Source organism: Notolabrus celidotus, chromosome 10 (genome assembly GCF_009762535.1).
Source record: "Notolabrus celidotus isolate fNotCel1 chromosome 10, fNotCel1.pri, whole genome shotgun sequence".
In the NCBI taxonomy this organism is placed as follows: Eukaryota; Metazoa; Chordata; class Actinopteri; order Labriformes; family Labridae; genus Notolabrus; species Notolabrus celidotus.
In genome coordinates this window covers 15,463,163-15,486,229 of record NC_048281.1, presented here as the reverse complement: position 1 = coordinate 15,486,229, position 23,067 = coordinate 15,463,163, and the positions used below count along the sequence as shown (strand labels likewise).

At 39.1% G+C, this 23,067-nt stretch overlaps 3 protein-coding genes and 1 long non-coding RNA gene across 4 annotated transcripts in view; 1 reads left to right on the top strand and 3 right to left on the bottom strand.

Annotated features, from left to right (window-relative positions):
* The window catches only part of LOC117820239 (obg-like ATPase 1), a 47,200-nt gene extending 44,137 nt beyond the window's left edge, over nucleotides 1–3,063 (bottom strand). The window contains exons 1-3 of the mRNA XM_034693957.1: nucleotides 3,029–3,063; nucleotides 2,774–2,917; nucleotides 259–386 (exon numbers count right to left, since the gene is read on the bottom strand). The gene's annotated coding sequence lies outside the window, so the exon portion shown is untranslated. The remainder of the gene's footprint in view (nucleotides 1–258; nucleotides 387–2,773; nucleotides 2,918–3,028) is intronic.
* Nucleotides 3,064–8,303: 5,240 nt separating this feature from the next.
* Nucleotides 8,304–12,826, bottom strand: LOC117820240. Its single transcript, XR_004632727.1, has 3 exons — nucleotides 12,673–12,826; nucleotides 11,616–11,645; nucleotides 8,304–8,388 (listed from the first exon to the last, which is right to left on the bottom strand). It is a non-coding gene; the product is annotated as an uncharacterized LOC117820240 (long non-coding RNA).
* Nucleotides 11,480–13,916, top strand: sp9 (sp9 transcription factor). Its single transcript, XM_034693956.1, has 2 exons — nucleotides 11,480–12,054; nucleotides 12,585–13,916. Exons 1-2 carry the CDS (start codon nucleotides 12,034–12,036, stop codon nucleotides 13,881–13,883), a joined length of 1,320 nt encoding a protein of 439 aa, XP_034549847.1. The 5' UTR covers nucleotides 11,480–12,033; the 3' UTR covers nucleotides 13,884–13,916.
* Nucleotides 13,917–16,051: 2,135 nt separating this feature from the next.
* On the bottom strand, nucleotides 16,052–22,732 carry cir1 (corepressor interacting with RBPJ, CIR1). The gene is made up of 10 exons (XM_034693955.1): nucleotides 22,532–22,732; nucleotides 20,674–20,768; nucleotides 20,407–20,480; nucleotides 20,266–20,279; nucleotides 20,059–20,111; nucleotides 19,911–19,959; nucleotides 19,388–19,508; nucleotides 18,112–18,218; nucleotides 17,733–17,818; nucleotides 16,052–17,225 (listed from the first exon to the last, which is right to left on the bottom strand). Exons 1-10 carry the CDS (start codon nucleotides 22,601–22,603, stop codon nucleotides 16,514–16,516), a joined length of 1,383 nt encoding a protein of 460 aa, XP_034549846.1. The 5' UTR covers nucleotides 22,604–22,732; the 3' UTR covers nucleotides 16,052–16,513.
* Between the last annotated feature and the right edge of the window lie 335 nt (nucleotides 22,733–23,067).

Sequence of the window (23,067 nt, the reverse complement as noted above, 5' to 3'; positions counted from 1 at the left end):
CTCATTCTGAGAGCCTCCTAGTAGGAATGTGAGGTTTGCTCGGATTTTATTCATCCTGACTCTTATGTTGATCTTGGAACTCACCACTCGCGGTGCTTTACTTGAAAAGCTAAAACAAAACTTCGGCCTTCTCTACAAAAGTTGCTACTGAAGCTATTTGATATACAATATAACAGCACGTGTATGTTAAGTGTGATTTTTTTTTTTTTGTATTGTTTGGGTTCTATAAGAGGAAGCGACCATCATCCTGTGACTCACGTGTCAGGTGAAACAGGCTGTCACAGGCATTGATGTGAGACAGGAAGGCGTTTCCCAGGCCTTGGCCAGCATGAGCACCTTTAACCAGACCAGCGATGTCAACCACGTTGAGGAAGGCTGGGACTTTGCTGCAAAAAAAGATGCAAGACTTTAAACAGTATTTATTTAACTCTAACATGAACACTGTACAGTGAAAAGAACAGTTTCTATTAAAGAAAGTTGCAGTTTTTAAATGTTTGGCTCAAAGTGAAGATTCAACTCTTTTTCACACATGCACCCCTGAAAATGTGTTATTCACATGTTCCTCACAACGTGAAGTTTTCCATGTCTAACAAGAGGGTCAAGACATCCAGATTCGGACACTATTTAACCCTTTTTTCCTTTTATATGATTGCTACATGTAATTGGACCTATTCATTGTACCAGTATATGAATGGAAAAACATACTTGTGAGCAGAAGGAGCATGAAAAAGCTTCATTATGTGTCCCAACATCACGCTAGTTGTGCACTGCTTGGTATCAGAGTCATCAATGCTCTTGCAGAAAGTTTACTTTGTAGTTAGCAGGGAAAATCTGGGGGAAGTCCAGGTGAAAATTTCAGCCGTTTGCATTCACACATGTAGCCACCTCAGAAAATTTTAGGGAGTTTTTAGTTTATGCATGAGAGAAAACAGCATGAGCATAAAATATATATTTGAAGAGATTGCTGATCAATGTGTCTGACAAACCAGACCTTATTTTCAATTGAATGTCATTTAAGACCAGCAGTAGTTAGAACCTCAAAATGTGTCCTATGGGTTCTCAGCTAAAAAGACTACTAAATGAAAGCGGGCGTTTTGAAAGAAAAGGCTGATGCTATCCCTTATCGTTATATTTTTCCTAATGTAAACAACCCCATTAAAAAATTTTGTGATAGTCCATCCCCCAGTGCTCCCTGCCTGCCTTATCTTTTCTCTCACTCTCAGCTTCAAGCTGACATGTTCTGCCTTAAGATGTAAATCTATAGAAACAGTTTAATCTCCCTTTGCTTTGCTATAGCAGCCTGACACTGTAGTTCTTTACCACTCAAACAGAAGTGGATGCTGAGCTTGTCTGGTTCTGCTGTCCTTCGAAAATACTCTGGTTGATCTTATAGAATATTCAGCAACAGGAGGGTGCCTGTTTGTATGTCTAAAACGGTTCGATGGTGCATGTTCTTGATAATTAGGGGAACATTTCACCCTGTCTGGCGTGGTCCGTTTATACATTTTTAAAAGCTTTGGATGATGGCGGGGTCTGTGGAAGAACAGGATAAGATGTAACCCAGGTAATATTTTTTATGATCAATGTATTGACAATTTTATTTGGATACTTCCCCATAGAGCATAAATATTTTTAAAAGCAACCCCAAGACCTACCTTTTTAGACTCGCTTTTAGCTGAGTTTTATTCTTAACATTTTATTTATTTATTATCTAGATCAAATTTCAGTCACTTTTATTCTACTTTATTTATTTATGTACTTATTTATTTATTTTAAGTATAGCATCTTATGTTCTTTTAATGGTTTAATATTTTAGTGTTTTATTATCTTAGAAATGTATTTTATTTTGGTAATTTTAATTTCCTGTGTTGAGTTTCCACATCTTATTTTACTTCTAGTGTTTCCTCATTTAGATATCATGAGAGTTTCTCCTCAGTTTGTTCAGCAACTTTTTAGAAATGTTTAATTAATTTATTTTATTTTTATTGTTTTTATTACTATTGTTGCATATATTGTGTTCTTAACCTTAGGATTGTAGGTGGGTTTGAGGTCGGGACCGGGACCTTTTTCTTAATTTATTCTATTTCAGGTTGTTTTTATGTACAGCACTTTGTGTTACAATGTCATTGTATAAAAAGCACTTTATAAATAAAGTCTGATTGATTGATTGATTGATTGATTGATTGATTGATTGATTGATTGATTGATTGATTGATTGATTGATTGATTGATTGATTGATTGGCTCTGTTAGTATTGAACCAGAAAAATACACTGCATTTTATTGCAAGATATTTCAATTTTTTTAATGGTTTTATATTTTTGTGTATAGTAGTGAGATCTGTTTTACATGTGTTTAAGTCCACATATAGACGATATAGTATCCAATATAAAAAGGCCACAACCTATTTTGATCTTTTTAAAGTGGTTCTTAGTTCTTGTGACTGAAATTCATGACTGAAATGTTCTTTTATTCAACATATCAACACTCGTCAGTCAAATAGGCAAATCTTGCCAGTAATTTGTCAGTATAGCACAGCAAATCTGAATCCAACCTGCTTTAACAGCCTCTGTAAATGAGTATGATAACCAGGTGTTGAAGATTCAGATGTTGCAGAGTTCTCCCTTAGAGAGGAGCAGCAATCACGCATCACCCAGAACTGGCAGCTACATGTCAACAACATTGTTATATGTTTTCTCATACCTATAGCAGGAGGAGCAGCAGAGACTACAGACCTGAAGTGTGAATAATAGGAGAACGGCGAGACCCCATACCTGGCAGGTTTGTGGAATTGGCAGAGGAAATCATAGCGTTCATCTGGAATGGGCACTCTGCTTTCATTTGGGTCAATGGTGCAGAAGGGGAAATTTTCTGCTGCAGCCTGACTCTTTGTCAGCACGTTGAAAAAGGTTGACTTCCTGAAAATAAAAAACAGCAGTGAGGGCAATCCATGTGAAAGTGCTGCTGTGTGGAGTCTGATGGTTCGATAGTATGATCCTGAAACACTCCAGTAAATCATGCAAGATTACCTTTTCTTCTTTTTTTTATGCTGCACAAGAAGGAAAAGGTTGCTGTAATGGATTGCATATCTGAGCACTTGAATCAGAAATACTTGATACAATACTGAGCCCAATTACAAGGTCAGATAATCCCATAATAGATCAATTGTATATGGAATTGAAGGGCAAATTAGGTTCCTCATAGATCTGAGCTGCAGGACGGGATCAGGCCAAACGCTGCTTCATGTTGTGATCAGGGAGAGATTTATTTTCTTCGACACAAGCATCTTGAGTGTACTTCAAAATCCACAGACAATGGCAAGTGTCTAAGGGTAATAATGGCACAGCAGTTGACTGTAAACCAGGACTTTCCATCTTTACCCCCTCACTCAGTGCGTCACATTGAAATGACTGTTTGTTAAGTCCTATAGGCATGAAATTGCTCAAGATTGTTCGAGGACATGCATTAATTTCCTTATAGAAAGCTGGATTTTTTTTTCTGTCCGGTACTTGATTGCTATTCTTGGGTCACCTTGGGGACAAAAAGAAGACATCCCCGGAGGAACTTCTTCCATTATGAGGTCTAAAATACTTTTAGAAATGAAAATAATTACTCTGAAAATGACTTATTTACCATACTAAATGCAAAATAGTCTAATTTACTGGTCAAAATGACGTGTTTTGAGAACTTTTTACTTGGTTCAACGGAGGTAAGTCATATACATTAATGGGTTAAGTACAACAGAAATAAACAGACTGGGTTTTCTGTGACAACTAAAAGCATAATAATCAAAAACACGTGTTGTGAATATAACAAATCTATAGAACTATCATGTGACCAAAGCTCAACTAGAACAGGTGGTGTGATGTCGGCCAATTAAGTCCCACTGCTGGTAAAAACTGAAAAGATGCTAAAATCTCCAAAGACAGCAAAAAAGTAGATCTCTAGTAAAAAATTCACATTTCTTAATACACTTTATGCAAGATTAAGGATTCCCAAATTACATTAATGCTCTAACTTGGCTAACATGAAAACATGCTTGAGAGATAAAGAGATTTAAGTGTAATTTTTATTAAACTTTATGTTTATACAATAAGTTGATACTGCGACAAAAGAACACCAGAAATTAAAAGTACACTGCTGGTTTCAGAATACAAGTGAAGACTGGTGTGTATGTCTCTGTCAGAGCCTGCTATGTATTTTAACCTCATTATATTAATCTGAACTGACACACACAATAGACTGTTGGACCCTTATATCCCAGGGGAAGTTGTAGGGGGTATAACAATGAAATTCTGCATGTGTAGATGATATTCAGGAACATGTAATTGGGGCCCAAAATCAGACAACATCCAACCTCTTCCCACAAAGGACACAGTAGAGAGGTGTTTCCTTTGGTGGAGTAAAAACTAAATGCAAAGTTAAAGCTCTTGTAAAGAACTTTCTGTTAGTGTTGATTTTGGTGCCCCCTCTGGACAAAGTCAAACCTCTTATCTATATGCTGATCCAGTCCTGTACATATGTAAATAGTGTTTTCTGTCACAAACATTTCATCTTGCTTTATCTTAACAGTCAAGCCTATAACTCTCTGTGAATATTGTTGTGAGAAAAGCAATCAGAACGGCTTTTCCTTCAGAATACTGTCAATCATGTGGCCTGACGCCTATGTCTTTGCATTGTTACAGGCATTGTAAATTACAATATGGTTTAATGAATACTAAAAACTCCTACTGTGAGGAACGCTTGCTTTGTGTAAATTTTGGCCCCCTCTGTGGACAAAGCAATACGTCTCTATATCTCTTTGCTGATTTCGTCCTTCAAATCTTTAAGCTGTGTTTTTTTGTTTTGGCATCCTGCCATTTTGTAACCCTCAAATGTATTGCTCATTGATAATGTTTGCTATGATTCGAAATAGTCTGTTTTGGCAGCTTGCAGTTAATCACTTCGCCTGACGCCTACCCTGCGGCAGTGGTTTTGGCTCCAAAAATAACAACATAACAACAGAAAGTCTTCTCACTTATGGTCTGGTTTGCTGTTGTAGGTCGTAAAAAGGCATCAGTACTAATTCCGGTCTGTTTCATAAGCATTTAAAAACTTCTCATGGGAGCTTTAAGATGGAAGATGAGAGAGATGAAGAAGATATGACAACAGCAAAACAGCAAAAATATGCTAGTTCTATATTTGCCATTAATCTTCTTATATACATGACCCTTGTTACGGTTGATATCTTTATTATTAGTTCACGTCAGACTGAAGGTTCTCTGATTTTCTGGTTGAACAACTTGTTAAACTCAATCATGTTTGTTATCCTCAGTCTCATAATGACACTGTAAGGCTGTTTCTCAATATCTGTGCTCTTGCAAAAAAAAAAAAGTACATACCACATGAAATGTAGAAATGACATTGCTGCATACACAGCGCATGAATATGGGCAAAACCTATTAAGCATTTTAAATTGGGCTTTTGGGACCTTTAAGTTACAAGACATTTAAATTAGAAGACTTAATTATCTTGAGTTTGATTTCTCACACTGGCTGCCTAATTAATGTCTGCTTCAGAGAGACATGATGTGACATCATCTCAGCCTACTTGAGGTAGGTAGTGCGTCTCTGCACTCTCTATTTTGTACAGTTCCTTCCATGAAAGGGTTAAACGGACAAGACTAAACTTTTTTTGCCTCTGAGCAAAGAGCATGGCAGTAAATACAACACGTGCTGCTCCAAGTGTTGAAATAGCTGCAAGGATCGGTTGAATCACGATCTCAAGTTTCCCATATGTGAGAAGAACGGTCAGTCACGCCCAACTAAGAGCAGGCTGGCATCGGAACATGGTTCATTCATGAAGAAACCAAAGGAGGATCTACGTGTTGTGCTTTGACACAAATGTGGTGTGGCAGGCCGCAACCTCGATGAGTTTTACTTCTTACAGCAGGAAGAAATTGTGGTTTCTGCGGGATAAGAAACGAAAACACAGGAAACGAGAGAGCTCTTGGTGCAGTCAGCTCTGAAATGTAGGGAAAGGGCTGAGACAGAATACATGTGGATGGGAATAAACTGTTCAGTGTTTCTTCTCTATTATAAAGATGCATTGAAAGAAATCCCCTGCTTCACTAACTTGATAATGTTGTGATTTGATTGACCTGTCTCTTCAAAACCTGCAGATATCTTCCTGCAGAACTTTTCTGAGCAGAGTTCTGTTGACTGAGTACTGAATTACATAAACTGAGTCATAGTGGTTTATCAAACTGGGCTACAGAAAGCCTCGAAGGCTCTGCACTGTGAGTACACCTCACTACTGATGTTGCTGAAGCTCATGTTAAATACTGACAAGTTGGATTTCTCTGACCAGGATTGACATGCAGACAGTGTGTCAGCCTCTAAACACACACAGAGGCTGTGTAGGAAGATTCTTGTTGAGTTGGTCAGTGTCGGATAAAGATCTCTTGCAGACTGAGTCACTTTTTGACTCTAATCTGAATAGAAAAAGGTCAGATTTAAAGCTCCTCTGAGTAGTTTTTAGCTGGTTATGACACAGACTTAAAACAAACTGGTAATGTCTTACCAACAAGACATCAGAGACAAAAAAATTTAAATAGCCATTCAAACAAACACAGGACCTGTAGTGAGTGATCCACATCTGTTCAGTGAACTTTTGAGTCCTGATCTGTGTCCCAATTCAGGAGCTGCATTCTTCGTAATTCAAGAATGATTGCACCACAGCAGCACGTCAAAGGCTGTCCCATTTCAAAGACTTCTTCATATGCAGCCGACGGCCAACTATTCCCGGACTACAAAAGATACACTAGGTGCATCCGTCGTGGTCAAACATGCACCATGATTCATTGCACGCCAGTTTAAATGAGATGGTGGACTCTCACATGGCAAAGTAACACTTTTAAATCTAAGTACAGGGTTTTAACTCAACCAGATAACTTGAGGTGCAAATGTTAAAAAACAAAAGGGGCCCTGAAACTTCTAATTATCTTTCACCTATCAGGTCACATGATGTTTTTTTTATGTTAGCTTCTTACGGTGCAAGGTTGCTAGGCAACAGAAGTGATGCTTAGTAAAGACAGGGTTAGGGGTGAGAAGAGCTGGTAACATAAACTGGAAATCATCTGTAGACCAGACTGCCTCATCCCGTAGTCCTGAGCGGTCAATGCCCGTCTACAAAGGCAGGATCCTTCACACTGGGTCCTTAAAAAGGATGCTACCCCTGAATCAGAACACAGCTTCAAACATTTGTGTTCACTTCTCGTGGTCCTCACATTTCTTCCCACTCCACAAAGACATGAAGGATATGTGGACTGGAGCATGTGAGCTGCCTATGATACAAATGAGATCTGTGACTGTGTTGACCGTCAACCTGACCCTGAGCCTGATCAGTGAATGTGATGATGAGCCATGAGTGTGTGTTCATAATGGATGGATGATTGGGCTTGTTAATGTTTTTCATTCATTTCACAGTTGTCTGTGCATTCACAGTAGCCTGGTAGGTTTATTTTTACTTGCTGTCGTGCTGTTTCATTCAAATGCAGATGGATTATGACACATTCTGAACAATAAGACTTTGCTAGAAATGAAACTATATTCTCTGATTGAAAGCAAACGACTGCAATAATGAGAGCACATTCATAAATTAAAGAATACAGGATGCAGAGTTTGAAGTTATAAAATGATCAGAGCTTAACTCGTTTAATGTGCCTGCGCTTTCTGTCGGCTTTTTGTTTGTCACAGGTTTAGCCTTTTATCTGCTTAAAGGAGTAATGTTGCAAGCATCTTTTTTATGTGTTTGTTTGTTAGGACAGCTTATAACACTTTTATGAAGACAGAGAGGTAGTAAATGGGCTGGATGAAAGCTCCTGTTGGATAGTAGGTCACATGTGGTTCTATAGGTCCAACAGCTCCAGGAAAGCTCCTCAAAAAGGAGCACTGCTAAATTTTCCATGGCCATTCATAAGGAGCAGGATTATAGAGGGCTTTAAGGCCTGATTGTGCACATCACACTGCATGTCTGTTTTTGCTTATGCACAAGGTGTGAATGCTCTTTTTGCAGGAACTTGAACAACTCTTGTTCAGAATGTAAATAAAATCATAAATGGTCTTTATTTTAAGGATTCTTTAAAGTTTCATTAATGCTCAAATAGCCATGTGCCTGACTTTGGTCCCACCTTAAATGCATTTATATTTATGGCATCAGAGAGGGCAGACATGGCTCAGATGTGGACAGAGCACATGCAGCAGCATGCAGACTGAATAGTGACAAGGCGACGTGATTTAAATAAAACTTTTACTCACCCCACATTGGGCAGACCAACAATTCCTATTTTCAATGAGGTGCCAAACCTTCCAATCAGCGGTGGTGGCTTTGGTGCATCATCTCCTTTTCCCTGATAAAGACAGAGAATAAAATGTCAGAGTGAGCACTTGTTATTACATAACCTCAAGTACATGCTGCTGATTTTTTGAATGAAGCTGTTCTCGAAAAAGTGAACCTTCTTTGGAGCCATTTCCCAAAGTTAAGTATTGTTGACTATTCACAACTGCTCACCAACTCAAATAAAAAAAAAAAAACCACTTTCATTGAGAGAAAATGGGCTAAGCTAAGTCCTTCAATGTAGCCAGTCGACTGCACCTCAACTGCTACCCGGGCTGAAAATAGCACATGCAGCCTCTGGAAATGAAAGTTGACACTGTGAGCAGGCAGGCTAACCCGGACTTCCAAATTTAGCTGTCGATACAGGATGCTGAGCTGCTATAAGATTGATCTAACAATGAAATGTTAGGCTCAAAATGTGTATGGAAAGTGTAGTTAATCTTTATCAGAGGCTTGGCTGTGTTGTCAGCAGCTGCCTTCTTTCCATTAACATTTGAATCATCAGTTTGACAGTCGACTGACTGAAGACGTTCACGACTTGCATCCCTTTACTGACAGGTCCGAGCTAGTTTGCCATTTCCCTTTGTTTTTACAGCTTATAGACTTCCTACAGCAGTAAATACTTATTGTCAGACAGTTTATTTCACGATGCACTTTAATGTACATCAATTATATTCCCTTTGCTGTGGTCTCTATTAACCTGCCAACAAAATAACCACTGACCTGCAACCTTAAAGTGCACGCAACAAAACAAACACAATGGAAATGGCAGATGAGACGGAGGCATTCTCTTTAACAGCAATACATGACAAAATGAAGGAGAATAAATACAGTTTTTATCATATTTCTGTTCTTTAAGGGACCAGAATGAAGATTTCAGCTGTGTGTAAAATAAGAAAGATACCCTAACTAAAAGCATCTTGATAAAATCTTCACACTTTTACCCACTTTTCCTATCAAATGAGCCTCCTTTAGAGTGTAATTTCTGACAATAATGTACAGTTTCAGTACCACAGTACTAAAGTAGAACATCTTTGTGCTCGTAGTTTCCTCCATCCCCCTCAGAGAGAAACAGGTGTAGCCACATGAGCGCACAAAATGACAACAATTAGTTAAATGTCCTCAAATAAACTTCCCTGAGCAGAAATACAAATTAAAGCACACAGGGGCACAACCAAAAAAAAAAAATCCACACAATCCAGCAGCCTGTCTGGTTTAACATGCAGAAAATGAGGCTCTAATAATCTGGATTGGAGGCAAGTGAGGCCGGCTTTTGTAGAAAGAGTCTAAATGAATAGGTCTGAATTAATCATTTATCTTTTGTTGATGGATGCACCCCCACTTAGACTCATCACAATAGATGCAGACCGTTTTGTTCGACCAAATAAATCATTCCCATTGTTTAAGGTACATTGATCAATCTAATGGCTTGTAATGGGCTCCTAATTGCCACAGAGAAGTGCTCACGAATGGAGTCCAGAATTACAGATTCAACTCAAAAATTCTCACTTGAATGACAAGAGGCAAGATCATGTTCTCCTCTTTTGTGCAGGGGAAAGAACATCTGAAAAATCATTATTATGTGATCATTGAATGAGGAATGTAACAAGTACAGTTTCTATAAATTTAGGGAAAGCCATACGATATGAGAAAAATATTTAATGGTGCATAAATATTCCTTAAAGCACTTTCTTTGTTAGGACTTAAAAGCATCCTTATTTAAATCTGAACGCCACAGTGCTCAATATTAAGAGCTCTAAAAATAATTCTGAAGAAAAAACCCCCAAAAGACTGTAATATCTGTTAATTATGAAAGAATGCAAACCCTGTGAGATATTAGTCAAATAATTGTGATCTTATTTCTAGCAGAAATATGTTGTCATTTATTTCATTTTCATTTAAATGTCCTTACATCCTACATTCATTTCCATTTAACGCTTGAATTAATTTGACTTCTTCTGCACCAATCAACTCTGTTTATGTAGAACAGACATTTAATACTGTTAACAGCACTCTGCCAAATTGTCATGATTGCAAAAATGATTCAATTTTCCTGGCAGCGCTCAGTATTTGATGAGACTGATTTTTTATTCACCCCTCCAAAAGGTGCTGGTTTTAAAGCAAGAGGAGTATTAGAACAAATTGCGCCTGTGTTGACTGGCAGCATTCACACTCTATAATGGAGCATTATTTGCCCATTTTGAATACTGTAATGCACATCTTTCGGTCAAGCCTTTTCTCTGGAAAATTGCTTTAACTTTTAAAGCGACGATGATTCACGATGGAGCGGGTCAATTTTACATTATGCCATTATCACTGCGCGTTTTAACAAGCTATGGACTCTGTGGGATCATTCAATTGAAAAAAAATAGACAAATAAGATTGGGAAATATAAAAATTATTCCCCCCAAAAAATCCCCTTGACTGTCCACAATTTAATTAAACAATTGATAACTTGGCATTAAATTTTATTTCTCAACTACAACACAGGCACCGTGGCTGCTGTTAAACCGGTTTAATAGAGATGACTGGCGGCCTTACAGCAGGCGTCCCATGGGTGCTGAAACTTTTTTCCGTCTATAAAACACATGTCTCTTAAAACGGGTCCAGTGCACGCGCTGAGAAAGCGAGCTGTCATTTTTAATTAACCCCTCACCTGCACTCCCTCAACAAGCAAGTTCGGGGGGAGGAGGGGTGCAAGCGGCTGCGCGCGAACACCTACACGCGCACGAGCGTAGACACGCAAAGGTTTTGGCGGTATGTAACCAAACCGTGCGTAATTGGATAGATTACGCGCAGTGTATCTGTTTTTCTTCATAAATTCAATAGCAAATGGTTTGACTGCTCTATAGAGGTCTGACCGCAGCAGTGAGGTCTGAGCTGTCAGGCCCGTTTCTGTACTTTTTCACTATTACTTACTTATTCAATCTGATTTTATTTTATTTTTTCAAATACAAGCAACAGCACTTTTAAAGAAACGCGATGATCATATAGCATAAATTATTTCCCTCCTTGCCTTTTGAACGCGGCAACATGCACGACTGGCAGCAGACTGTTTGGATAAAGTCATCAGCACCAACAGCGTTCCTTACATTGTTCACGAGTCTATGCGCGTAAATAGTGACTTTTTCTCAATGACGTGTTGCGCATGATCTGAATATTGGAAAGCAGAAGGAGAAACTGGAACTAAACACCGTGACACCGCAAACATACACGCCTAAAAATGAAACAAAGTCTTACCTCTTCTGGAACTGGTGTGTGAACTCAATTCTGCAATGAAAGGAGACATTGAGCCTTCGTGTGTGAAAACATAAAAATAACTGTATGCATTAAAAAAATTCCAAATCGTGTCTTGTATGACAGTCTGAGCAGAGGCTGCACAACACATGATTGACGGCGGGGGTTTTGGTGTTTCTGTCTGCGGTCGGCTCTCTCATTGGCTGACAACATCCACAGCCAGGAATGCAGCTCTGAGATTGGCTGCGAGTCCTCGCCAGCTGTACTTCAAAGAACACGCTCTCTACAACTAGGTAGTGTTTGGAGCAGCGAGCCAAGAGAGAAACCGTGTGACCCGAGTCAAACACGGTGAGGCTGAAGCAGGTTGGAGCCGTTCAGCGTTGAAACAGCGAACTCTCTCATCACAGCACAGACCCTGGATATGGCTACGTCTATACTTGGGGTGAGTCTGACTTTGGATTTATGCTCAAAAGTTATGCGTAAAGTTTCTGCTCTACTCTGTAGTCTGCAAGTTTGTCGTGAAGATTTAGGCTACTACTGAGTTGATTGACATTTCTTTGTTTGTTTCGGTACACTCTGACTTTTAAAAACTGTGAAATATTTATAAAGCTTTTCGGCATCTTGATCAAACCCTGAGCTTATCAAACTTTTTAGCGATTTTTAGAACCTATTTTCTACTCTCTTGATTTTCAGAGCAGAAAAAATAATGTTTATATCCAGTTAAAGTTATTAAAATGTTTGTTGCTAGTTAAATATTTGATATGACTATATATTTTGTCATATGCTTTTGAAATCACACGTTTCTCAGTAAATTCTCACTTTTTAGGTTTTGAGTCAAACTTTTTACAATAATAGTTGGTTTCATGTATTTTTTAATCATCAATTGCGAATAAATCGTGTGCTGCCAGACAAAAGAAACCCCGGAATATATGCTTTCCAGTCCTTAATACAACTTTTCTTTCGTGTTTTTAGGAAGAGCCACGGTTTGGAACTACACCTCTAGCGATGCTGGCTGCAACTTGCAACAAAATTGGCAACACCAGTCCTCTTACAACTTTACCTGACTCCAGCGCTTTCTCCAAAGGTGGATTTCACCCGTGGAAGAGATCCTCTTCCAGCTGTAACCTGGGATCCAGTCTGCCCGGCTTCACAGTAGCAACGAGCCGCGCGTCTACGGGATTAACACCGACCGGCGGCACCGGCAACAGCGCCTTCTGCTTAGCCTCCACCTCCCCGACCTCCTCTGCGTTTTCCACTGAGTACAGCGGGCTGTTTTCCAACTCCGCGAGCGTCACATCCCAGGAGACCGGACAGTCAGCTTTTATCTCCAAAGTCCACACTTCAGCAGAGACTCTATACCCGCGCGTGGGGATGGCGCACCCGTACGAGTCGTGGTACAAGTCCGGTTTCCACTCCACCATCTCTGGAGATGTTGCCAACGGTGCGTCCTCGTGGTGGGACGTCCACACTAATCCTGGGTCGTGGCTCGATGTCCAAAACCCAGCGGGCACCCTCCAGACCTCACTGCACTCCGGGACGCCTCAAGCCATCCACTCCCAGCTGAGCGGCTACAACCCGGACTTCTCCTCGCTGACGCACTCGGCGTTCAGCTCCACGGGGATCAGCCCTTCTGCGTCCCACCTCCTGTCCACCAGTCAGCACCTGCTAACGCAGGACGGCTTCAAAACTGTCATCCCTACTTACACAGACGCTTCCGCTGCCAACGCCATGATTTCTGGGGGCAGTTCAGGAATAAGTAGCTCCTCCAGGTCGTCCAGGAGGTACTCCGGCAGAGCAACATGTGACTGTCCGAACTGCCAGGAAGCCGAACGGCTGGGACCCGCCGGGGCCAGCCTGCGAAGGAAAGGACTCCACAGCTGCCACATTCCCGGCTGCGGTAAAGTGTACGGGAAGACTTCTCACCTGAAGGCGCATTTGAGGTGGCACACCGGCGAGCGGCCTTTTGTCTGCAACTGGCTTTTCTGTGGCAAAAGGTTCACGCGGTCAGATGAGCTGCAGAGACACCTGCGCACCCACACCGGCGAGAAACGGTTCGCGTGTCCGGTGTGCAACAAGCGCTTTATGCGGAGTGACCATTTGAGCAAGCACATCAAAACTCACACGGCCGGAGGAGGAGGCAAAAAGGGCAGCGACAGTGACACCGACACCAGTAACCTGGAGACCCCGAGGTCCGAGTCTCCTGAACTTATTTTGGATGGGGTGAATCCCAGAATCACTGTAAAGGATCCGTCTCCTCACGACGAGCCCTAATGAGGCTCCACCAAAATAAAACTTAAAAAACTGCACAGCGTTAAAAACGGGTCTTATTTGACGAACAATAAAGGAGAAAATATTCCAAGAAGCGGTTGCAAAGTCGTAAAAAATATATTCTCCACAGGCGTATTTCATGCGTAAATCCATCAAAAGAGAGCAGAGAGATTTACTGTAGGCCTTTGGGGATTTTTTTAAAGAGGCAACTTGAAACTGAAAGGACGTTTGCTTTACGCGCAACCTGTTGAACTTTGGTTGGACAATGTGAGTTCCATCTTGTATATTGGCCACTAAACTATGTGTTCTTTTCATGTAAATGTTAGGCTATGATTGTTTTATTCGTGTTGGTATATCCTGAAAATCAGGGAGTTTACTTTCGACGCACTTTGTGGATATGTATGTACACAGCTTTTTCAACTTCGGTTATCCATTTTATTTCTTTGCCAAAAAAATATCTATATATAAATGTTTACCTGTATAAAGTCACACGTATAAGACTTTCATTTTATCGTAATTAAAACATCTGAAAACGGCTATAAGTGTGTGATGTAGATTTTATGTTTCGTTTTTGTTATTTGTGTTAGGTCTTATTTGAAGTTTTATTTAATTTAAAAATTATTTAAGAGCGTCAAAGCTGACCATGAGCTATTTTTCCTTCAAATCAACCTACCACACCTTGACTTTGACTATCCCCCTGTGGAATAAATCAATGTTTAATGCCCCGGAAAGCAACATTTCATGGCCAAATGAAAATCTTGTTAAATGGTATTAATTATGACTTGGAGCACATCGCAGCCCCATGTGTCTTGTATTTGCGATTAGGGATTCGTGTCTTATCAAATATCTAATTAATCTCCGAGACATCTTTTGTTCACTTTCACTTTATCTGGGGGTTTTCCGAGGGGGTTTGATGACAAAGGTCCCTGAATATTTATTCTAATTGTCCAAATTAACTGCTTTTCATTTGCATACCAATCGATGGAGCGAGAAAGAGGATACGCGTTTTTTTCGCCTCTTTGCCAGAAACCACAGAGATGTGATGGGAACACTTTTTTAAACTTTAGAGAAAAAAAAAGAAGAAGAGCAGGGGCAAAGAGTCACATGCAAATGCTGAATGTGAAATGCTCTTTGCACAGCGTAGTCAAACGGTGCCTGCATGTTATTTGAATATCAGTGGCCCCGCATTGAAAGGGTTCAAGGATGCTCTCTGACTTCTTTGTGCTTACCCAGTGCAGCGTCCGACTCTCAAAGAAAAAGCCGGGAATAATTACAGCGCGAGACCTGCACCGGGAATACGTCAGGGGAAAGCGTCTCATCCAGACGCCCTCTTTTTTTTTTCGAGAGGGTGTTAAATTGACCAGAAGGCAATAGAGGGAAATTATTTTCATTTCCTTTTGTGCTACAGCGGCTTGAAGGAAACGGCCGGAGAGTGAAAGCTACCAAATTAGATCGCCAATTTGAATTTCTTTTAAATTTAAAATTGGAGACAACACTTAGGAGAAAATGTTAAAATTGAAGCGATTGGACTCCACATTTACTCACAGAAGTTCTTTTCCCTTTTAAAAAATATTGTTGCAGATTTTTTTTTAAATTCAGATCAAATCGTTTTCCACGCCAAATTCCTGAGACTTTACATTCAGATTTATTTGGGCCTATATGAAGATTGAAATAGCAGGGAAAAAAAACATAATATGGGCGGCAAAAAAAAAAAAAAGTAATTTGCAACAGTATAAAAAAATTAAAATAAATCTGAGATGTTGGTTCACTTTGGTCAAACTTTAAATTTTTATAAAGATGAGCTATTTTTCCCCATCTCATTTTTTCAATCTGATTTACATGTAAGACATTAGGCTAGAAATCTCACATGTTTAGTTTGAGCTTGTCACCGATTAAAAAAAATATATATATAAATAAACGAGACAACAGGAATTGGCGTATTTTTGCAATCATGCGCGCAACCACGAACACTATCCCGCCTCTAAATTTTGAACCATTATTTTAAAATATGCGTATTGTTTGACTATGAAGTCCCCCTTGAATCTAGCAGTTTGTGGATACAAAATAATAATAGGAATTAATCGGCAGAAAAAAATCAATCCGAAATATTTCATCTAATTTTGAGATTATTTTTTCTTTTTTTTCTTTCGTAGCATTAATCACCAAGTCAATTTTCAAATTTCAAAAATTTAATGAAAAATTTACAGACACGTTTTTTCCAGGTAGCCTATCAACAGCCGTTCATGCACCACAAATAACATGTGGATATTTCTAAAATAAAGATAGCAATAATAACGGTAGATAAGATTAATTGTACAGCAACATAAAAAGTCTGTATCGAATCCAGCTGACTGTTAAAATGAGTCTTACATTTCACTGCTAACAGATCCTTTCTTCAAATGTTAATTATTCATTTTGAGCCTTTCATCCAAAAGACAAGACAAGAGAGGATGAGCTTCTACTCCATATTTCCTGTCAACTGCTTCCCTCTACTGGACAAGAAGGAGACCAGCACACACTCTGTGCAGTTAAACAGAGGGAGTCTTTAGGGAGGAGAAAGGGAGAACAGTCTAAGAAAAAATATTCAAAATGTTTCACTTTTTGTTGAAAATTGTTGAGAGAAAAAAAGTCAGTCAGCGTCTTCCTCTAGCTCTGTCTTGACTTCTCTCTCTCCTCTCCCTGCTCCTACTTCTACTCCTGCTCCTTCTTCTACCCTCCCTGTCTTTCTTTCTCTCCCTGCTTCTACTCCTCCCATCTGCTGTTCTGCCTCTCCTTCCATCTGTGCTACTTCTGTTCCTCTCCCTGTCTCCGCTGTGACGCCTGTCTTTACCTCTGTCCTCCCTGCCTCTCTCGCGGCTCCTACTTCTGTCCAAACCGGACTTGGAGCTGCTTGGTCTCTGCCTGTCCCTGCTGCTGTGTCTCTTTCTCTCTTGACCTCCCTCCGGTTTCACTCTGTTCTCCGGGCTCCTGCTCCTTCCCCTCTCTGTCCTTGTTTGTCTATAATCTGCTGGCTCCTCTTCAGGCCGCTTCTGTCTGGTGTGAGGGCTTGCTGACCTGCTCCGGTGAGAGGAGGCCCTTTTCTGACTCTTGACTTGCTGCTCGCTCTTCAAGCTGTTATCCCGACAGGAATCTTTTTTCTTGTTCTTCTTTCTCTTCTGGCTCTTGAACTTGCCCCGGCTGTCTGAATCTGAGCCACTATCACTACTGCTGCTGCTGCTACTACTGGAGGAGTCACTTGAGCTGTCGCTGCTTTCCTGCTTTTTCTTGTGTTTTCTTTTGCTCTTCTTCTTTTGCTTTTTGCTCTTCTTCTTCTTCCCCTTTGGCTTATCTAGGCGATCAAGTTTTCTGCAAAACAAGAATGCAAACATTAAATTAAAGTTCTGCAAAATAGCAGTGGCATGTTCAAGTCCATGGATCCCTTTAAAGGCCAAAGAAAGAGGTTCAGGATCTTGAAAGTAAATGTAAAACACTTGATCAAAATGAACTGCGACGGGACTCCAAAAAAAAAAAAAAAAAAGATACACCGCATGTTGTGAAGTAAAGTATAGAAATAGACCTTTAGTTACTCGTTTCTTAACTTAAATATCACCTCCCAAACTGCTACAATACAAATCACAAAATTTCAATGCATAATTACAATACATGAAAAAACAGTGAAACATTATATTAAAAATGAAAGCCTCTTATAATGAGATTATTTCATCATGAGATCTTATATGTGATTTTCTCTTTACTTCTTTCATCACTATGAGGCTGTGAATATTAAATAATGTAAAAAATAAGATCAATTTTGGCAATTCAAAAAGTGTTTCTCGAGCTTTCATACAATTCATATTTGTATTTCATTGTTACCTGAGGAGCTTCTGTTTTTGCTTGGTGGTTAACGACTTGAGAAATTCCACCTCAGGATCCTCCTCTTCCTCACTGGCAACGAAATCCTGTAAGCACACACGGCAGCTTATTGAGTTTTACATTTTAAGCACAGGGTCACAGATAAATACATACACCTAACAAAAGGCAAATTTGAACAAATCTGTGCTTGGTTACTTCAATTGAACACCTTTAAACTAGAACACTTTGAATCTGTTTACTTGACCTAGTGGCTTTAATAACTCCTTTGTGGTATATATGAATGTCATTGACGTATCACAAATATAGTCCTTAAAGTGTAGGTGTGTACGTTTATACTGTCCTATGTGTGCAAAGATGGGAGTGCGAGACAGACAATTACCTGTGCTGGATCACAAACCGTAGCATTCCTACCAAGGACACATTTTTTCAAGGCAAACCCACTGTTTCGCATCTCCGCCATTAACTCGGAGGGGTGCATCGACGGACCTGTTAGCACAAATCACAGCCTCAGAGTCCCATTGATGTCAAAGCCATGCCAACCACTATCTCCACAGTGGGAATTTCAGGGGCGGCTTTGTTAACAGAATGGGACATCAAATCAACTCACTCCACTTCCGGCTGAGCAAATCATACAATATCATTCTCTGCCAAAGCAGCAGTTAGGGGAATCAGAATACACAATAATTACATTTTTTCTCCCAGCACAGGAGGGGGACCATTACGGCACTCCACCATCAACACCATGCACTGACTGGACTCTCCCAGAGTAAACATTATTACTCTACAACTCCATTCGCTGATTGCAGAACTCTGAAATCTGCTCCAGCCCAGGAGCTCCAGCTGAAACTCCGAGAGGAGAAATACAGTAGGTGTAGCTGCTGCAAACTCTTTGAATGACTGGAGCTAAAATACTGGCTGCAAATATCCAGGAGCTATGATGCTCTACTTCCCTGCTGCTTTGTGCCACATACTAGGCACCTTTACATTCAAGAATGCAGTGCAAGTCTAACAAAAATATAGATATCTGTTAAACAGGAGAGGAAATCTCCATCCATATCTCTATATTAATAATAATTCACCTCATAATCATTGCTTATTTTACATATATTAATACCTGCAGAATTGATATAATTTGACATAAGTTATAGGGTTGCAACTAATTTATTTTTTCTATAATCAAACAATTACTTAAGCTTACTATCAAATGTCTGAAAATGGTAAAAAAACAAAAATATTCATAATTGTTAGAAGCTCAAAATTCAGCCACAAATCTTACACTTTGTCCTCTGCTTGAAATAATGTGAAATATTGGAAAGGACACCAGAGGTTATTAACATTTCAGAAGCTGGAGATGAATTTTCTTTTAAAAATACTCAAATGTATATTAATGTTAGAAATAGACACTAATTATAAGTTAACATCTAATGTTTTAAAATATGTCGTTGTAATTTACCATGTGCTTATCTGCTGATGCTCATTTCAAATATTCCTAATACATCTTTATTTCAACAACAATGAAATCAGACCTGTATATACAGTCCTTTTGGTTTGCTTACCTTCATGTCACAACAACAATAAACTGAGAAATCAGAAAACAGCAGGAGGAAATGGATAAGACTATGTCTATTTTTTGAATATTATTGTATGGACTTTACCTGCTTCCTCATCCATGGCCATAGAGCTGGCGTTGATTCCCGACAGCCCAAACAGAGGACACTCTCTGTCTGTGTTCACATGGCCCCATTTATGACATTTGATGCATCTCACATTGCGCACCTGGTAAGTTAAAAACACACATCACTTTGAATTACATATGAGTAAATAAAACCACACTGAGGTATTGTTAAAGAATGGTAAAACCTTATTATTGTTACACACAAAACATCCCATGAAGGTGGTTTCATGACCTTCAATTCAGGACCAGGGTTGTTATATTTTTGGAAACTTGTTTATTTCCAGTCGTTTCAACCATTAGCCTCCCTAAACACTGTCAACATGCTATGTACTCATACCCGTCATGTGTTCAGGTTTTGACATGTGTAGCAAGCCTTGCACTCAAAGCACACTTTTCTTTTTATGTCCCTTTTTTCATGGAAGATTTAAAAGGATCAGGAGAAATAAAAGGCAACAAGTAATGCAAATTGTTTATGTTTCAAATAGATAAAAATCACCACACACCTGGATTCCAAATGGTTGATCTCTAATATTCATGTCATCCTTTGCATACCTATGATAGAAAATTAAAAATAAAACATGAAATTGCAAATCTGAGTGATTGACTAAAACATTAAGACAATTTAATTGTGTGTAAAAATCATCCACTCACTTCTCTCGAGGAGCCCCCTTCTGCCACTCAAACTTGTACTCTTCTTCCCCATCCTGGAAAAAAAACACACAATTTCAACTTTAACTTCAATATATAAAATGTTCCTGGTATCATGATTGAAAGCAAATATAAAACAAACCCTACATGTACAAATTCTCAATGCATTATAATTATAACATTTATAGGTTTGTTGTTTGTCTTGATTACCTCTTTCTTCTCCTCTGAGATGAAGAAGACAGTTGTGGAGAAAACACAAACAAATGAAAAAGTATTAAAACACTGAAACTTAAGATGTAAGATCGGCATCAATATAAAGTCAGCAGGAATCAAATTACTCCTATGATCTACCTTTGGATGCTCCAGGTGGAGCCTCGTACATAAAATTGAGGCCATTTTTAACACGATCATCCCCCATCAACAACCTAGAGAGGAGAAAGCAATACAGTCAACTTTAAGACATTTCTGCTACATGTGTTTAGTAAGAGGAGGCTTTCAAAAGATGTCCATAGGTCTTTTATGCAAATCAAAATTATTCAGTGTGTTTGGTTCATCATTACACAAAAAAACATGGTAACATGTATGTAAATGTATGATTAACTGCATTATCCAACTCACCTGTTGTTGTAAACGTCCTGCTCTTTCAGGTAGGCCTGCATAAGTTCCTCCTGCTTGGACTTCTCGAAAGTCAGCTTCTGTTCTGCTATCCATACCTGTAAGTTAAAGAGAAAAGGATGAAGACAACACCCATTCACAATACCTTGTCTAACATGTCCAACTACAGACACCTTACTTTGCCTGGCTTCCAAAGTCACTTTACTACAAGTCAGTTTGATCCCTTGCAACCCTTAAAGTTGTACCTGACCTGTACCTACACTTACACCAAAGCATAGATTATTCATTTGATAATGTTTGATCAGTTCATCGGCAGATGATATGTTGAAAATATTTAAATCATTCTATTAATCATCCATGATTCCAAACTTTAAGCTAAACCTTTGTCAGTTCAGGTTACCCACATGTATAGATTTATGGCTTCTCTGTGGCTTCACTAAAACGTGATGTGAATTTCTGATGGTACCAGCTTGCAAGTATAAATGTAATCCTCTGTCAGTGTATGAACCTGATATACGGAAATACTGCAGGCATAACGCTGTTACAAGAGGTATAGTTTTGACCTGCTCTTTACCTGCAGTACGAGATTACCACAGTGGTGGACAGTAACAAAGTCAATTTACTTGAGTACAGCACTTAAGTACATTTTTGAGTATCTGTTCTTTACTTGAGTATTATTTTTTGGGGGGACTTATTACTTTTACTCCACTACATTCAGAAGACAATTACTGTACTTTTTACTCCACTACATTTCTATCAATCCTCTAGTTACTCACTACTTTAGCTTAGAAGTCAGCTCATGAATTTCCTTCTCTTTTCTGAAATCTGATCCCTAAGACAGTAAAATGTGTTTGTGTAGTTCTGTTTGTTTCAGTGGTTCAGCCGTACCTGTATATCAAACACAGAGCAAATTTCACTCAGATCAGGGAGTTCATTTAGAGGTGGTAATGATGGCTATAATTCTCCACCTGAGCACCCATGGTCATATCTTCAGCCCGTGTTAGAGGTTTTTGAAATGAAGAATGATACGTATCGTGTGAAATGTTCTCCCTGTTTCCCACTCTGCCCAAACATACAAACATTCACTGTCCAACCTGAGAAAGTGTGTTGAGCTATAGAACATTTGTTTCATTCCAGATGAACATTTCAAACTAAGTTGTCTGTGCTTGGAGTAACTTAGTGTCTGTTTTTATTCCATGGTATAGTTTTCAGAGATTTCAAGTAAAGGTTTTTAGATAAACATGATGTAACAGAATGTACTCCTATGTATTCTTGGCTGCACTTCTGTATTTTGAAAACACAATGTTTTGAGGTTTTTTAAGACGTACTTTGAATACTTAAGTATTTTTAAAGTACTTCAGTACTTTAACTCAAGTAATAATCTGACAGAGCAACTTTCACTTGTATTGGAGTAATATTTGACATGGAGTATCTATACTTTGACTTAAGTAATGAAGCTGTGTATTTTGTCCACCACTGGATTACGAATATAAGCATGGATGCTCATGTACCTGAGGAAGCTGAAGTAGACTGTCCCTTTACAGATCAAAACTAATGTATACAGCAATGTGGCATTCAGAAGCAACAACCGGCCCAAACAAACCACATAACTCACTGTAGTCAAATATAAGACTGACTGTTTTCCTGCAAACTCGGATAGACTGGATATTTTTAAACTAATGTTTCATACAGACTACATTTTCTCTTCTCAGACCAATTCTTTATTCACTCTTTCAAGTTTTTCCAAGTCCGTTTTGTTTGGCCTTGTACAGATTAGCAAGCTGAGCTAGCAAAAGCAGCACCCAGCAAACACAGCTCACAAGCTAACAGAGCATTTCACCGTTCACAAGAGCAGACTCACCTTTTTGATATTTGACTTCGAGGCAGGATGAAAATCCTTTTTGCACATGAAATTCGCAAAAGATTTCCCCATGGCTGGCAACCTATGATGTCAGCTGATGGTAAGAAAGTAGCTTCAGGTCCAGCTAGCAAGCACTGCGTAGTTCCCTGTGCGTCATGTAAACATCCGGCTACATGAAGATGGTTTCACGTTGGTGTTGAATGGTGGTGAGACAGGAGACTCCAGCTTTCAACCATAGACTGTATAAATAAGCTTTCAACTACAGTTTTGAGTTTAAGTCGTAAACACGGAGCCCTTGAACGGAAAAGGATAAGGGCCACTGAAAAAAAAGGTCAATTTATTATTATTATTATTATTATTATTATTATTATTATTATGAGAAAAAAAAGTCAGAATTCTGACTTTTTTTCTCAGAATAATAACCATTAAATAAAACATTGACCTTCATTTTTTTTTTTTCAGTGGCCCTAATCCTCTTCTGTACCCTTGGGTCCCAAAAAGTTCAATCTTATAGTGCGCACATGATATTATTTTTG

Excerpts from the sequence above, each read along its gene's own strand:
- sp9 (XM_034693956.1), top strand. The coding sequence starts at position 12,034 with ATGGCTACGTCTATACTTGGG. Across the intron at positions 12,055-12,584 it reads TGGCTACGTCTATACTTGGG|GAAGAGCCACGGTTTGGAAC; the intron begins GTGAGTCTGACT and ends TCGTGTTTTTAG.
- cir1 (XM_034693955.1), bottom strand. The coding sequence starts at position 22,603 with ATGGGGAAATCTTTTGCGAATTTCATGTGCAAAAAGGATTTTCATCCT. Across the intron at positions 20,769-22,531 it reads CGAAGTCAAATATCAAAAAG|GTATGGATAGCAGAACAGAA; the intron begins GTGAGTCTGCTC and ends TTTAACTTACAG. Across the intron at positions 17,226-17,732 it reads CAAAAACAGAAGCTCCTCAG|AAAACTTGATCGCCTAGATA; the intron begins GTAACAATGAAA and ends CTTGTTTTGCAG.